Source organism: Argopecten irradians, chromosome 16, assembly GCF_041381155.1.
Source record: "Argopecten irradians isolate NY chromosome 16, Ai_NY, whole genome shotgun sequence".
Classification (NCBI taxonomy): domain Eukaryota; kingdom Metazoa; phylum Mollusca; class Bivalvia; order Pectinida; family Pectinidae; genus Argopecten; species Argopecten irradians.
Genome location: NC_091149.1, coordinates 7,408,735 through 7,425,042, shown reverse-complemented (window position 1 = coordinate 7,425,042; position 16,308 = coordinate 7,408,735). Strand labels below are relative to the sequence as shown.

The window sequence follows — 16,308 nt, the reverse complement described above, 5'->3', positions numbered from 1 at the left end:
CTGATCTTGTATTACAACATGGAGTCCCTGATCTTGTATTAAAACATGGGGTCCCTGATCTTGTATTAAAACATGGGGTCCCTGATCTTGTATTAAAACATGGATACCCTGATTTTGTATTAAAACATGGAGTCCCTGATCTTGTATTAAAACATGGAGTCCCTGATCTTGTATTAAAACATGGGGTCCCTGATCTTGTATTACAACATGGAGTCCCTAATCTTGTATTAAAACATGGGGTCCCTGATCTTTTATCAAAACATGGAGTCCCTAATCTTGTATTAAAGAATGGGGTTCCTGATCTTGTATTAAAACATGGGGTCCCTGATCTGGTATAAAACATGGGGTCCCTGATCTTGTATTAAAACATGGAGTCCCTAATTCTGTATTAAAACATGGGGTCCCTGATCTTTTATTAAAACATAGAGTCACTGATCTTGTATTAAAACATGGGTCCTGATCTTGTATTAAAACATGGGTCCCTGATCTTGTATTAAAACATGGGGTCCCTGATCTTGTATTAAAACATGGGTCCCTGATCTTGTATTAAAACATGGGGTCCCTGATCTTGTATTAAAACATGGGGTCCCTGATCTTGTATTAAAACATGGGGTCCCTGATCTTGTATTAAAACATGGGGATCCCAGGTCCTGATCTTGTATTAAAACATGGGGTCCCTGATCTTGTATTAAAACATGGGGTCCCTGATCTTGTATTAAAACATGGGGTCCTGATCTTGTATTAAAACATGGGGTCCCTGATCTTGTATTAAAAAATGGGGTCCCTGATCTTGTATTAAAACATGGCGTCCCTGATCTTGTATTAAAACATGGCGTCCCTGATCTTGTATTAAAACATGGAGTCCCTGATCTTGTATTAAAAATATGGAGTCCCTGATCTTGTATTAAAACATGGAGTCCCTGATCTTGTATTAAAACATGGAGTCCCTGATCTTGTATTAAAACATGGAGTCCCTGATCTTGTATCCTGATCTTGTATAAAACATGGGGTCCCTGATCTTGTTTTAAAACATTGAGTCCCAGATCTTTTATTAAAAAATAGAGTCACTGATCTTGTATTAAAACATGAGGTCCCTGATCTTGTATTAAAACATGGGGTCCTTGATCTTGTATTAAAACATGGGGTCCCTGATCTTGTATTAAAACATGGGGTCCCTGATCTTGTATTAAAACATGGGGTCCCTGATCTTGTATTAAAACATGGGGTCCCTGATCTTGTATTAAAACATGGAGTCCCTGATCTTGTATTAAAACATGGGGTCCCTGATCTTGTATTAAAACATGGGGTCCCTGATCTTGTATTAAAACATGGAGTCCCTGATCTTGTATTAAAACATGGAGTCCCTGATCTTGTATTAAAACATGGAGTCCCTGATCTTGTATTAAAACATGGAGTCCCTGATCTTGTATTAAAACATGGGGTCCCTGATCTTGTATTAAAACATGGGGTCCCTGATCTTGTATTAAAACATGGGGTCCCTGATCTTGTATTAAAACATGGGGTCCCTGATCTTGTATTAAAACATGGGGTCCCTGATCTTGTATTAAAACATGGAGTCCCTGATCTTGTATTAAAACATGGAGTCCCTGATCTTGTATTAAAACATGGAGTCCCTGATCTTGTATTAAAACATGGAGTCCCTGATCTTGTATTAAAACATGGAGTCCCTGATCTTGTATTAAAACATGGAGTCCCTGATCTTGTATTAAAACATGGAGTCCCTGATCTTGTATTAAAACATGGAGTCCCTGATCTTGTATTAAAACACAGGGTCCCTGATCTTGTATTAAAACATGGGGTCCCTGATCTTGTATTAAAACATGGGGTCCCTGATCTTGTATTAAAACATGGGGTCCCTGATCTTGTATTAAAACATGGGGTCCCTGATCTTGTATTAAAACATGGGGTCCCTGATCTTGTATTAAAACATGGGGTCCCTGATCTTGTATTAAAACATGGGGTCCCTGATCTTGTATTAAAACATGGGGTCCCTGATCTTGTATTAAAACATGGGGTCCCTGATCTTGTATTAAAACATGGAGTCCCTGATCTTGTATTATAACATGGGGTCCCTGATCTTGTATTAAAACAAGGGGTCCCTGATCTTGTATTAAAACATGGAGTCCCTGATCTTGTATTAAAACATGGAGTCCCTGATCTTGTATTAAAACATGGAGTCCCTGATCTTGTATTACAACATGGAGTCCCTGATCTTGTATTATAACATGGGGTCCCTGATCTTGTATTAAAACATGAGGTCCCATATCTTGTATTAAAACAAGGGGTCCCTGAACTTGTATTAAAGTATGATGTCCCAGATCTTGTATTAAAACAAGGGGTCCCTGATCTTGCATTAAAACATGGAGTCCCTGATCTTGTATTAAAGTATGATGTCCCAGATCTTGTATTAAAACAAGGGGTCCCTGATCTTGCATTAAAACATGGAGTCCCTGATCTTGTATTAAAACACAACAAGTAAAAATCCGCCTGTCACATATAATATAAGTTTTGATTGCTGTCACTTTGCTTCATTGTTTTATATCTAAGAGGTTAATTATGAAAATGAAAAAAAAAAAAAAAAAAAAAACCACAACATACACACGCTTGAACAATATACATTCTAACTAAAAGGTCTAAGAGGTTGTTTACACCAAACAGCCAAATTGACCCCTTTTTACCCGACGTACACACCTCTTCCAGCCGGGCCTGTCCAAGTATTTGTACAATGCAAATGGGTTACACCATAGTACAAATGCTTTGTAGTGATTCAGATTTGGTTAAGATTTTGATGACTAGTTATGGATAAGTTGTTTATAGACTGACAGACATATGAACTGCTATATAGCAATTAAGGAACTGCATGTTACTATCCTTATTTTAACACAAGTTTTGATTTTGCAATCCAGATGGTCGCTAAAATATCCAGTAATAATGAGTCTCCAAATACATCCAAACTGATGGGATTGTCTAGGCCTGAAGGATGTCAAAGGTACTGACAGAGTTGGACGTTTTAAAATGAAAAGTTTTGCAATCAAAAATAAAGACTGAGAAGAAGACATGGACTTAAATAAACCGAGTAGTAAGAATAGTTATCATATAATTCAGAAAAAAATTTTTCCTCAATTAAAAATTACAATTAACAATTCCATTAAAGCCTAAACATTTTACCTTATTTTCCAGATTATAAGCTGCTTCCTTTTTCCCTATAAATCAGGGGAGCGGCGTATATGTGGACAAAACTGAAATCAGGTGATATTTTGAAAAAGAAATTTGTGATTCACATGTAAAAGTCGTAGATATTTCTCGCCGGTTAGCATAGCTTTACATCATAATAATCTTGAATTAACAAATATCTAAGAAAAGCTATGACCTTGTCATGGAGTCAGTGAATCGATTTTTAGTTACATATAACTATGAATAATCAAAATTATATGACCCTGGGTCATTTACTGAGAAAGGTAGATCAAAGTGATTGACCTAACCTCTGACCTTGACCCAATAATTATACAGGACTGTACCAACTACATATTGACCTTTGACCTCACCTTTCCTGACGGTGATGACCCTGTCTGATCCGTCCAGCTTGATGGACTCGATCAGGTTTTCCTTAGACTCACACCATTGAAGTATGTTGTCCATGTGGTCATCAAGGGTCAGTCCTGTCGCCCGGCCAAGCCGTGTGAAGACCAAGACCACCAATCATCCAAGATTGTTCTAGTTTTGGACTGGTTCTACCCATATCTGTCCAGTACAGCAATCTGTCAAGTAACAGATTTCAAGATTTTGACATATTTTGGATCTTTTTTTTTATTTAATATGATACTGAAAACAATATGGGAATAGAACAAAGGGGAGATAACTGCTTTGTTGGTAGTACACGTATTGAGTACAAAGTTCAAAGTTGATAAGGTAGAGGAGATAAAGAGGGGAGATAACTTCATTGTGTTAAGTAATACTGAAGTAAAGGGTTGACAAGCAGAGCAGGTAAAGACCAAAAGGGGAGATAACTTCATTGTGTTAAGTAATACTGAAGTAAAGGGTTGACAAGCAGAGCAGGTAAAGACCGAAAGGGGAGATAACTTGTTTGTGTTAAGTAATACTGAAGTAAAGGGTTGACAAGCAGAGCAGGTAAAGACCAAAAGGGGAGATAACTTCTTTGTGTTAAGTAATACTGAAGTTAAGGGTTGACAAGCAGAGCAGGTAAAGACCAAAAGGGGAGATAACTTATTTGTGTCAAAGATGCTCCACCGCTTACAAATGGTAATTTTTCACTATCAAAAACAGGAGCAGACGATTTAGTATTTTTCTACAGTTACAAAAGTTACTTACTTTACACCATTACCAACATTGAAAAGTTTGAGCTTCTAATTTTACTTCAAGTTAAAAATATGAAAAATAATTAATTGCATCCCGAAAAAATTCCGTGGTACTATATCTTGTATGGAAAGAAGTGATGATTGCGCATGCACCAAAGGCAAAATAAATTATTTTATGTTACTTTTGTGTTAGTTAGGCATACATATACACGATTAAACACCAATTATTGTTCAAATGATGAATATCATTTATGCTCTGTCGGCGGTGGAGCATCTTTAAGTAATACTGAAGTAAAAGGTTGACAAGCAGAGCAGGTAAAGACCAAAAGGGGAGATAACTTATTTGTGTTAAGTAATACTGAAGTAAAAGGTTGACAAGCAGAGCAGGTAAAGACCAAAAGGGGAGATAACTTCTTTGTGTTAAGTAATACTGAAGTAAAGGGTTGACAAGCAGAGCAGGTAAAGACCAAAAGGGGAGATAACTTGTTTGTGTTAAGTAATACTGAAGTTAAGGGTTGACAAGCAGAGCAGGTAAAGACCAAAAGGGGAGATAACCTATTTGTGTTAAGTAATACTGAAGTTAAGGGTTGACAAGCAGAGCAGGTAAAGACCAAAATGGGGAGACAACTTCTTTGTGTTAAGTAATACTGAAGTAAAGGGTTGACAAGCAAAGCTGGTAAAGACTAAAAGGGGAGATAACTTCTTTGTGTTAAGTAATACTGAAGTAAAGGGTTGACAAGCAGAGCAGGTAAAGACCAAAAGGGGAGATAACTTCTTTGTGTTAAGTAATACTGAAGTAAAGGGTTGACAAGCAGAGCAGGTAAAGACCAAAAGGGGAGATAACTTCTTTGTGTTAAGTAATACTGAAGTAAAGGGTTGACAAGCAGAGCAGGTAAAGACCAAAAGGGGAGATAACTTCTTTGTGTTAAGTAATACTGAAGTAAAGGGTTGACAAGCAGAGCAGGTAAAGACCAAAAGGGGAGATAACTTCTTTGTGTTAAGTAATACTGAAGTAAAGGGTTGACAAGCAGAGCAGGTAAAGACCAAAAGGGGAGATAACTTCTTTGTGTTAAGTAATACTGAAGTAAATGGTTGACAAGCAGAGTAGGTAAAGACCAAAAGGGGAGATAACTTCTTTGTGTTAAGTAATACTGAAGTAAAGGGTTGACAAGAAAAGCAGGTAAAGACCAAAAGGGGAAATAACTTCTTTGTGTTAAGTATTACTGTAGTAAAGGGTTGACAAGTAGAGCAGGTAAAGACCAAAAGGGGAGATAACTTCTTTGTGTTAAGTAATACTGAAGTAAAGGGTTGACAAGCAGAGCAGGTAAAGACCAAAAGGGGAGATAACTTCTTTGTGTTAAGTAATACTGAAGTAAAGGGTTGACAAGCAGAGCAGGTAAAGACCAAAAGGGGAGATAACTTGTTTGTGTTAAGTAATACTGAAGTAAAGGGTTGACAAGCAGAGCAGGTAAAGACCAAAAGGGGAGATAACTTCTTTGTGTTAAGTAATACTGAAGTAAAGGGTTGACAAGCAGAGCAGGTAAAGACCAAAAGGGGAGATAACTTCTTTGTGTTAAGTAATACTGAAGTAAAGGGTTGACAAGCAGAGCAGATAAAGACCAAAAGGGGAGATAACTTCTTTGTGTTAAAGGCCCAATATCCGTATCTTTCTTATTTTTTTCATGATTTAGAAGAATGTTGAAAAAAAATCCTGTTGTAAATCATGCAGAGACAGGACTATGATTCGGAATATTTTGATAAAAATTAAATAAATATTACATGTCGCTAGGTGGGTCCCACTTAGTCAAACAAGGCGGAGTAAGCCGACATTGTAACGTCGTTGCCGAGAACGTCATGTGACTACCGTAACTACGTAACGTCTGTCCGAACTCTTCCGAAAACGGGTCATGAACTTTCCGACTTCCGTTCGACAATAATCGTAACTTCTATGGCGACCAGTTTAAAATGAAGGCATGTTTACATGTATCGACTTTCAACAACTGCTGTACCAAAGTTATTAAAAATACATTATAAATATTCTTTAATATATCTTAATTTCAACTACATCTACAAATACTAACAATATCGGAGTCGAATTAAACTTGAATTTTTGTTGATAGTTACGTATAGTGTGGCTTTAAGTAATACTGAAGTAAAGGGTTGACAAGCAGAGCAGGTAAAGACTAAAAGGCCTAAGGGGAGATAACTTGTTTGTGTTAAGTAATATTGAAGTTAAGGGTTGACAACCAGAGCAGGTAAAGACTGAAGACAGGGCTCCAGTATCAGAGATAAAAATTTCCTGGTCACTGACTGGTCAATTTACCTTATGTCCTGTGAGAATTCGGACACAGTTGCCGGTCAAGTTGTCCCACATTCTGACGACTCGGTCACTCGAACCTGTGGCGATGTAGTTACTGTTTGGGTGGAATGATGCACACTGTCAAAGAAAGGAGATAAATATCACACACAGCATTGAATGGATTTTTGGAAATAGTGAGCATGGGGACTGAAGTGGACAATGGTCAAATGTTATAATCAACACATAGAAAATATTGACTTATATCATTATTGGTACTAATTTAAAATGACTGATGTTTGTTACAACTCAATTCTGTAAGATCAAGATAATCTATATACAGGTGTTGGTAAAACACCGGGTACATTGGCTTTTTTCTCCTTTCTGTTTAGGAGGCAACAATCTAGACAGATAGTGGAAATCGTAGTAGGGCAGGAACAAACATTTCACTAACTCAAGTTAATTATGAGAAAACTAAAATATATTAAAAAAAAAATGTGAAAACAAACTTCCAAGTCACAACTTCTCTCGTGAATTACCTGAATTTGACGTCCCATAGAGGGTATATGTGTCCCTTGTAACACACTAGGTTTGTCCGTCGTGAGCAAACTCCAAAGACAAACTGAAATTAAAAATGACACATTATGGTGTTGGGAAATAAATCTCAATTCCGGTTCATAATTAGATAATTTTATGTTTGATAATTAACAAAAGATTCTGTCTATAAATACAACCTCCATATAAAGATCACCTGTCTATAAAGACCACCTCCATATAAAGACCACCTGTCTATAAAGACCACCTAAATATAAAGAAAACCTGACAAGACCATGTTTTTTTGGGTGGTTAGGATTCACTGTATGGTAACGGGATCCGGCCCCGGTTGTTTAATTGGTATCTACTTCCGGAAAATCGTACCCAAAAAAATGAGAGGGGTACGTGCTATATAGCTTTCAAAAACTCTATATTATTTCATTTATTTATCGAAACCCATCAAATATTAGAAGAGTGAAAGCTTAAAATTTTAATATGTCCCACAATTGTATGTCAAAATGAGAATAAGGTCTCCTTTTGTGTATTCAAACATGTAACCTGGATCCTATTTCCGTATAAGATATATGAAAATATCTCAAGATATCGGATGCATTTCATTAAGATAAGATGCTGAATGAAGAATTAAGATAGAACAAAAACGGTCTACCACTTGGTACGCACAACATTCTGGTTTGGTATAGTCATTAGTGTACGGTTTGGTATAACAACATGGTTAAATTTTAATCACAAACAGGGAGCCACAAAGCGTGGCATAATCCCCCGCGCTCCACAGTTAGTATGTTTATAAAAAACCCAAACATCAAGCTCAAAGTAAGAGTTAGTAATGCACATGTATAACTTTAAGTGCATGTGTGTATTGTAAAACTGAAGAAATAAAATCTGGTAACAAAAATAAACAGTTATTTGGTATTTTTGACTAAATTTCCATAGTAACAGAAAAAATACCAAAAGTGGAGGTAGGGCGTTAGAATTGTACCAGCTGCCCCTATTGCATGATCGTAAAAGGCTACTAAATTTAGGATCTTATCTTTTCTCTGGGTTCTGTCCCCTGGCCAAGACACACCAAAGTCTATAAAAGTGGTAGTTACTGTTAAACTTTAACATGAGTAAAAATTACGCATGAGTATGGAAGTATAAAAGTGTCTTGACTTGTATTTTAAATGCTTAATGTTCAATTGTTGCATATTTTTTATAGGGTGTAGTGTTTTTTTTCCGGCTTTCCCCGTTATATACTTTGATGTGACGAAGCTATATATAATAGCTACCAATAAACATCAAGGTTACAAACTTACATGTATACAAATGTAATTGTTTTCTATGATGGTATGTATCGGCTCTTGCTGTGTTAATTTGACTGCACGAAAGGATAAAACTGTCACTAAGTTATCCTATGTTTTTATTTGTGATTCAAATTTTTAACCAGGTTATTATTACCAAACCGTATACTAATGAATACCGAACCGGAATTGTGTGCGTACCAAACACGTACACTATAGTCATAACATGCTCACTAAACATCATCGATTATGCCACAAAGGATGTATCTATGATATATTTGAAGGGGTAGATCGTTTTTGTTCTATCCTAATTCTTCATTCAACATCTTATCTTCAAGAAATCGATCCGATATCTTGAGACATTTTCATATTTTCACGCATTTTTCTCAATTTTTTACGGAAATACGGTCCAGGTACATGTTTGAATACAAAATAGGAGACTTTATTCTCATTTTCACATACAATTGCGGGACATATTGAAATTTTAAGCTTTCGCTGTTCTAAGGTTTGATAGGTTTTGATAAACAAATGAAATAATATAGAGTTTTTGAAGCGATTTAGCACGTACCCCTCTCGTTTTTTTGGGTACGATTTTTTCTGGAAGTAGATACCAAACAACCGGGGCCGGATCCCGTTACCATACAGTGGGATTGACTGTGTATTAACAAAAGGGTTTTATTAAGTTTAACGTCCTATATATGTATAGTTGTTCAATTTTCCAGACGTAAAATATTGACTGTTTTTGACTTAATTATTTGTTTATTTTCCTGAATGATCTTTTTAAGTCCCATTCTTATGAGTGGTTATAATATTTGAAACCATGATTTTGATCAATTTCTCGATTTTGAATGGATCCGTAAATTTAGCGAAATTAAAACCCCCTACAAATATAAGCAACTATATACAAGTAGTAACAGCCAGGGTTATGTAAGGACGTGCCAGGTTTATTGGTGGAGGAAAGCCGGAGTACCTGGAGAAAAACCACCGACCAGCTGTCAGTACCTGGTAACTGCCCCGCATGGGATTCGAACTCGTGACTCAGAGCTGGAGGGCTTGTGGCTTGAGGCATCTTAACCACTCGGCCACCGCGGCTCCTTCATCTTATTAGAAAAGATATTGAATATGAGTGTAAAGATATATAGACCAAATACATATTATAATTTCTCAAAATGTCTCTATACAGTATATTATGATAGTGTAAAACCTGCCTTAGTGTCCAACTCTGTATAACGACCACCTCTGTATAAAGACCACCTCTATATTCTGTATAAGACCACCTCTGTATAATGACCACCTCTGTATAATGACCACCTCTGTATAAAGACCACCTCTGTATAAAGACCACCTCTGTATAAAGACCACCTCTGTATAAAGACCACCTCTGTATAAAGACCACCTCTGTATAAAGACCACCTCTGTATAAAGACCACCTCTGTATAAAGACCACTCTCTTAGGGTCCCAAATGGTCAAGTTCAACTCTATTAAAAGAACCACTTGTATATCCAGACAATTTTTCTCTTCCTCCTTGGCTTGTCTTTATAGACAGGTTTGACTGTTGTTTCAAAAATCAAAGAAAAATGAAAAATGACATGACACCACAAGACTTTGTTAAGAATAATGACGGACCTCATGATTTGTTGTATAAGTCTGTCAGGACAAGTTCAACACCAGTATTGTGTATTCTCTACGTTCATTTGTTTACATTTTTTTTTATAACTTGCCAAAATTTCTACACCCAATTACCGATACATGTATATTATAATATATCAATTTTAAAAGAGTTATAAGAAAATTAATCTATAAATATCAAATAAGACATGTATTTCTCTATGTTACCCAATACACATACCCAACAGACAATACACCCCAGGTGAACTGTAGGTATTTAAATATCACGGTTTGTAAACATGACCCAAATTGACCTACTACACAATCTATGTCTGCTTTACAACTGTGCCTCTGTCAAACCAGACAAGGAAGTAATAATATCAGATATCGCCAGGCCTCAATAGACAGACATTTTGGTCGCTAACCGTTTGTTTACATTAGTAACCAATGACAAGGATGGTCTTATTCTGTGTGGACACATATAATTTCATTTAATGTGCAATTTTGTGTATTAACGGGATTGATTTTGATCTAAAATGGATATTTTCATCAGAAACTGAGAATGTGACAAATCTGCCAGCATGAGATGATGGAAATAAAATCCTGGTTGGCTGTGAATTTTGAAGGAAGAGAAATTTGAACAACATTGAATATCATTTAGATTCTGGGGAAGACCAACTTGATTTAATCCCAGGTACCCTGTGTGTGTCATCAGTGAATGCAGTGATTATCAGGTAATTATTTTCTTGTACTTTAAAACATTGTTTGGGGTCGATATTTAAAATCTTTATTCATACATAGAACTGAACAGGACATAGAGCAATTAACAACATCAAACACAACTCTATTTCAATATTATTATTGAATATATGCAAAACATTGTATTGATTCAATATATTCAATTTTCAGAAATTCAATCAAAACATTGTATTGATTCAATCTATTCAATTTTCAGAAATTCAACAAACATTCAATCTTCGTCAGAATGGCAACAGCAAACATACCAGTTCGTACGGAAGGACAGACAACCTGTAACCATCACAAGGGGAGACAACTAGATTTGTACTGTGAAAAATGTCAAGAACCAATTTGTCCTAAATGCATTTCCACCATTCACAAACTTCATCCAATGTGTGAGCTTAGTGAAGTCACTCCTCAGAAGAAACAAGACATCAGAAACTTTATTGACAGAACAGAACAAAATGATCTGGTACAGATTGGGAAATACATCACATCTACTGATACACTCCTCAAAGACAACGACAGCATATTTGATAAATTATCACATGAACTGAAGATGCAAACGGAAAAATTAAAACAAGACCTTGACAAACTTAGAGAAGAGACACTCTCACTTTATCAAAACTTAAAAGATGACAACATCAAACTCATACAGAAATACAAACAAGAACTTGAAATTTTGAACAAACAACTTAAACACCAAATACAGAAATGTAAGAAAACACTTCAGCAGGGCTCTCACATAGAAATATATGACACTAAAAATGAAATAGATTCCCAAATACATATCCCTGTCAAACCTACTTTAGATACAGTCAGCTTCAACCCAAACAATACTCCTAAAGGTCACCTGGTACAAGCCTTAGGAAAAGTCACCACCTCAGGCCAAAGTCATACATCCACTGACCAGAAACGGTCAGTATCATTAGCAGACGGTCAGCAACAACCCTCATCACAACAACAGTCAGAGGATAAAGGTAAGAAAGCAGTGGCCAGGAAAACACTACTGACAGAGACCAAGGTGGTGGAGGAGTGGGAGTCTCCATGTTACATTTGGTCTATATGTCCTACCACTGATGACCAGGCCTGGACCAGTGTCTACAACAGTAACACATTAACTCTCCTGGACAGGAAGGGCACAGTGATACAGAAGGTCACACACAAGGCTAGGATCAATGACATCAGTCTATCACCAACAACACACAGATTGTGGGCCTGTGATATACAAAACAACATCCTGGAGCTGGTATCAGGACAGTTAACTCAACAATTCACAACTAAAACACATCCTATATGTATATGTATTACAGCAAAGAACCATGTCATTGTGGGCATGTCAGGAAACGTCTCCAAATATACCACACAAGGTCAGATGGTACTCACTACAATGGCAGCAGGGACTGGGAAACCATTAGTGTGTACACCATACAGGATCACAGAGTGTCCTGTCACTAACAATGTCGCAGTGATTGATCACAGTAATAAACATGATGGTGGTGATGGAAACAGACATGTTGTTGTCATGGATACTGACTTCCAGCAACTGTTTGTATACAGAGGTGACATCCCCAGTACATGTAAACAATCACCACAAACAGGAGGTGAACCATTTAACCCCTGTGGTATAGTGTATGATAGTCAGGGGAGCCTCATCATAGGGGACAAAAACAATAAAAATGTTGTCCTAGTGAGTAAAGATGGTAAAGGACTCAGGATCCTACACACAGACAGTGGCTGGGTAGGGGCTGTAGGTGTGGGTAGAGATGATTTACTGTGGGTAAAGATTGGGTACCCTAAGAATTGTGTGAAGATGTTGCAGTACTACAAGATGTGACTACAGTATAGCAGGGTGTGATAGCTGTGATAAAACTACTACAGTACAGCAGGGTGTGATAGCTGTGATAAAACTACTACAGTACAGCAGGGTGTGATAGCTGTGATAAAACTACTACAGTACAGCAGCAGGGTGTGATAGCTGTGATAAAAACTACTACAGTAGCAGGGTGTGATAGCTGTGATAAAACTACTACTACAGCAAGCAGGGTGTGATAGCTGTGATAAAAACTACTACAGTACAGCAGGGTGTGATAGCTGTGATAAAACTACTACAGTACAGCAGGGTGTGATAGCTGTGATAAAACTACTACAGTACAGCAGGGTGTGATAGCTGTGATAAAACTACTACAGTACAGCAGGGTGTGATAGCTGTGATAAAACTACTACAGTACAGCAGGGTGTGATAGCTGTGATAAAACTACTACAGTACAGCAGGGTGTGATAGCTGTGATAAAACTACTACAGTACAGCAGGGTGTGATAGCTGTGTGATAAGACTACTACAGTACAGCAGGGTGTGATAGCTGTGATAAAACTACTACAGTACAGCAGGGTGTGATAGCTATGATAAAACTACTACAGTACAAGGGGGATAGCTGTGATAAACTACTACGTACAGCAGGGTGTGATAGCTGTGATAAAAACTACTACAGTACAGCAGGGTGTATAGCTGTGATAAAACTATACAGTACAGTACAGCAGGTGTAACAAAACTACTACAGTACACAGTGTGATAGCTGTGAAAAAACTACTACAGTACAGCAGGGTGTGATAGCTGTGATAAAACTACTACAGTACAGCAGGGTGTGATAGCTGTGATAAAACTACTACAGTACAGCAGGGTGTGATAGCTGTGATAAAACTACTACAGTACAGCAGGGTGTGATAGCTGTGATAAAACTACTACAGCATAGCAGGGTGTGATAGCTGTGATAAAACTACTACAGTACAGCAGGGTGTGATAGCTGTGATAAAACTACTACAGTACAGCAGGGTGTGATAGCTGTGATAAAACTACTACAGTACAGCAGGGTGTGATATCTGTGATAAAACTTTTACCATAAAGGGATTTCATTATGTATATTTCCATCTAAACATACATAAGACATAACAGCTAGATTTTACAGTGGATAAATTCAGTGGTGTAACTAATGTTTACAAAGCACCGTACATGTTTGTTTGTCCATTCAAATGATTTTCACAGCTTTATTCATGAAATCTGGTTTTCTATTATAGATTACTGAAGAAAAAATAACATGTCAAAAGTTTTGCCCCATTTATAACTTGAATACATTGTTCATACAAAGGTATTAATGATTTTATTACTCTGGAATATGTGTTATTCATTCTGTAATACCAGTGAATCAAAACATTGAGCTTTAAGGCTTTTAAAGTAACTTATGATTATTGTTTCCAAGATATAAACACAGGAAGTACCAGTTCACTATACCTTTTGATATTTTTCACCATAATTTATCCTATTTTACGTAGTTTTCCACATTGTACATTTCTATGTAACTGAATTCAGCATCTCCTCTGCCATATTTTTTAGTTTACATTTGGATCTCTCGGATATTTAAGCGTTAAACTATCTTTTTTATGAAATTTATGGTCTATATAGATACCAGAGCTTTACAGGAATAATGCACACAAGACAGTTTAATACTTACAGTGTATCTTTACATTATTTATTTATTTAGACAATGATTTAATCCATTGGATAACTATAATGTAAACAAATCTTCAGTCATAATTGCCATTTTTATTTTCCAATTTTTCAGTGTTTACTTCTAAAATATCGGAATGAATTTTCAATTATAAATGTAAATAATTGCCAACAGTAACAGTTCATGATACAGAGACGGATACATTGTATATAAATGTCTATAGCTACTATCTTTGAGAAATCGTGTAATACATAATAAAAATTATTATCAGAATATAAATTCTGACTGATCTTTGGTTATCTTTTGATTTACTTACAAATTATGAATCAAAGTACCGTATTCGACCCAATAAGTGCACAGGGCGGTTAAAAATTTGAAGAAACAAAAATGAAAAGATGCTGATAAGACAAAATTATTGCAAATCTATACAGTTTTGTGTAGTTTTGGTCTTTATTTAAGACTGGACAATTGAAATCGAGGCCTCAAAAAGGATGAGGGGTGCTTATAGGGACATGGGCGCTTATTGGGTCGAATACGGTATTCCTAAAGACAGGACCAGATGGACCGAGGACCAGATGGAACCAGGACCAGATGGACCAGGACCAGGCGGAACCAGGACCAGATGGACCAGGATCAGACGACCCATGACCAGACAGACCAAAAATTAGACAGACCCAGGACCAGATGGATCAGCATCAGATAGACAAAGAAACAGATAGACACAGGACCAGATGGACCAGGATCAGATTGACCAAGGACCAGACGGACAAAGAAACAAATAGACACAGGACCAGATGGACCGGGATCAGATGGACCATGACCAGGCAGACCCAGGACTAAACAGATCAGGAGCAGATGGACCCCATTACTAGGAAAAAAGAGGTGAAACTTATCTGATACTCAAATATTAATGTAATTAAGTCAGTTATATGATCTGGCTGTTCACAGCATTACTTTATCTCTAAATCTAAATCGAGAGACCTACAGTGTAAGGGAGACAACTCAAATAAAATATAGAGAAAACCGACTTATACTCACCAATTAATACTCAGGTCATTTTTTCATAAAAGAAGTTAACTCCCCTTTGTGGCCCAAAAGGTACAATTATGAAAGCCAGCTGAAACAGAACAAATGTGTGAATCAATAAAGACTAAAGACTAAATATATTAAGTAGCTGATAAGTGAATGTGAAAACAAATAGAAGGAGTTATGCAATTAATTAGATTTAAATAATCAAGGTCATTCAAGGACATGTCATGACAATTCTTCCTACATTATTGAACACAGACAGAACTCTAACTGGATTCTGTCTTCAGATTCTAATACAGTGTATAAATAAGCCATATTGTGACGTCAGTCCGCAGCAAACTTCAAACAGCTAGCCTACTGTCTCCAGACTCTAATATAAATATATACATGTGTTACCTAGTGTAAACATATGGGTCCAGTCATATCGTGATGTCAGTCCGCGGCAAACTTCAAACAGCTAGCCTACTGTCTCCAGACTCTAATATAAATATATACATGTGTTAATACACGGTCAATTCTAACAATAAAGATACACATAACTTCTGATAGTTCATTCAGATGTATCACACCGAGTGAAATGGATCGTACATGTACACCTCAGAAACCAAGAAAACGTAGGATGGAATTCTGCATTCTACCATGTACATAAGTGAGAATTAATGTTTGTGCTGTAATAAAAAAAAAATCTTCTGATGATTTCCATGTGAACATATTGTGATAAGGTTCTATCCTCTATAAACCGGACACCTGTATAAACCGAACAAATATATTGGTCCCGTTCACATCCGGTTTAGACAAGTTATACTGTATACATGTGTTACCTAGTGTAAACATATGGGTCCAGTCATATTGTGATGTCAGTCCGTGGCAAACTTCAAACAGCTAGCCTACTGTCTCCAGACTCTAATATAAATATATACACATGTTACCTTGTGTAAACATATGGGTCCAGCCATATTGTG

At 36.7% G+C, this 16,308-nt stretch overlaps 3 protein-coding genes across 5 annotated transcripts in view; 2 read left to right on the top strand and 1 right to left on the bottom strand.

Moving 5' to 3' along the window:
* The window catches only part of LOC138311161 (uncharacterized), a 48,926-nt gene extending 32,632 nt beyond the window's left edge, over positions 1–16,294 (bottom strand). The window contains exons 1-5 of one of the 3 annotated variants that reach the window (XM_069252627.1): positions 15,743–16,294; positions 15,356–15,434; positions 9,468–9,565; positions 7,173–7,255; positions 6,661–6,774 (exon numbers count right to left, since the gene is read on the bottom strand). In XM_069252627.1, coding sequence (XP_069108728.1) covers positions 6,661–6,774; positions 7,173–7,255; positions 9,468–9,534 — 264 coding nt within the window. In that variant the 5' untranslated portion in view covers positions 9,535–9,565; positions 15,356–15,434; positions 15,743–16,294. Of the gene's footprint in view, positions 1–6,660; positions 6,775–7,172; positions 7,256–9,435; positions 9,566–15,355; positions 15,435–15,742 lie in introns of those variants that run through there. The other 2 variants (XM_069252628.1, XM_069252629.1) reach the window with 2 other exon arrangements.
* Positions 1–16,308, top strand: part of LOC138311140 (low-density lipoprotein receptor-related protein 2-like) — a 374,749-nt gene that overhangs the window by 329,725 nt on the left and 28,716 nt on the right. The gene's annotated exons all lie outside the window — the stretch shown is intronic.
* On the top strand, positions 10,320–12,649 carry LOC138311143 (tripartite motif-containing protein 2-like). The gene is made up of 2 exons (XM_069252610.1): positions 10,320–10,808; positions 11,030–12,649. The coding sequence occupies exon 2, from the start codon at positions 11,060–11,062 to the stop codon at positions 12,647–12,649; it is 1,590 nt and encodes a 529-aa protein (XP_069108711.1). The 5' UTR covers positions 10,320–10,808; positions 11,030–11,059.

Coding starts and splice junctions, on each gene's coding strand:
- LOC138311143 (XM_069252610.1), top strand. CDS start 11,060: ATGGCAACAGCAAACATACCAGTTCGTACGGAAGGACAGACAACCTGT.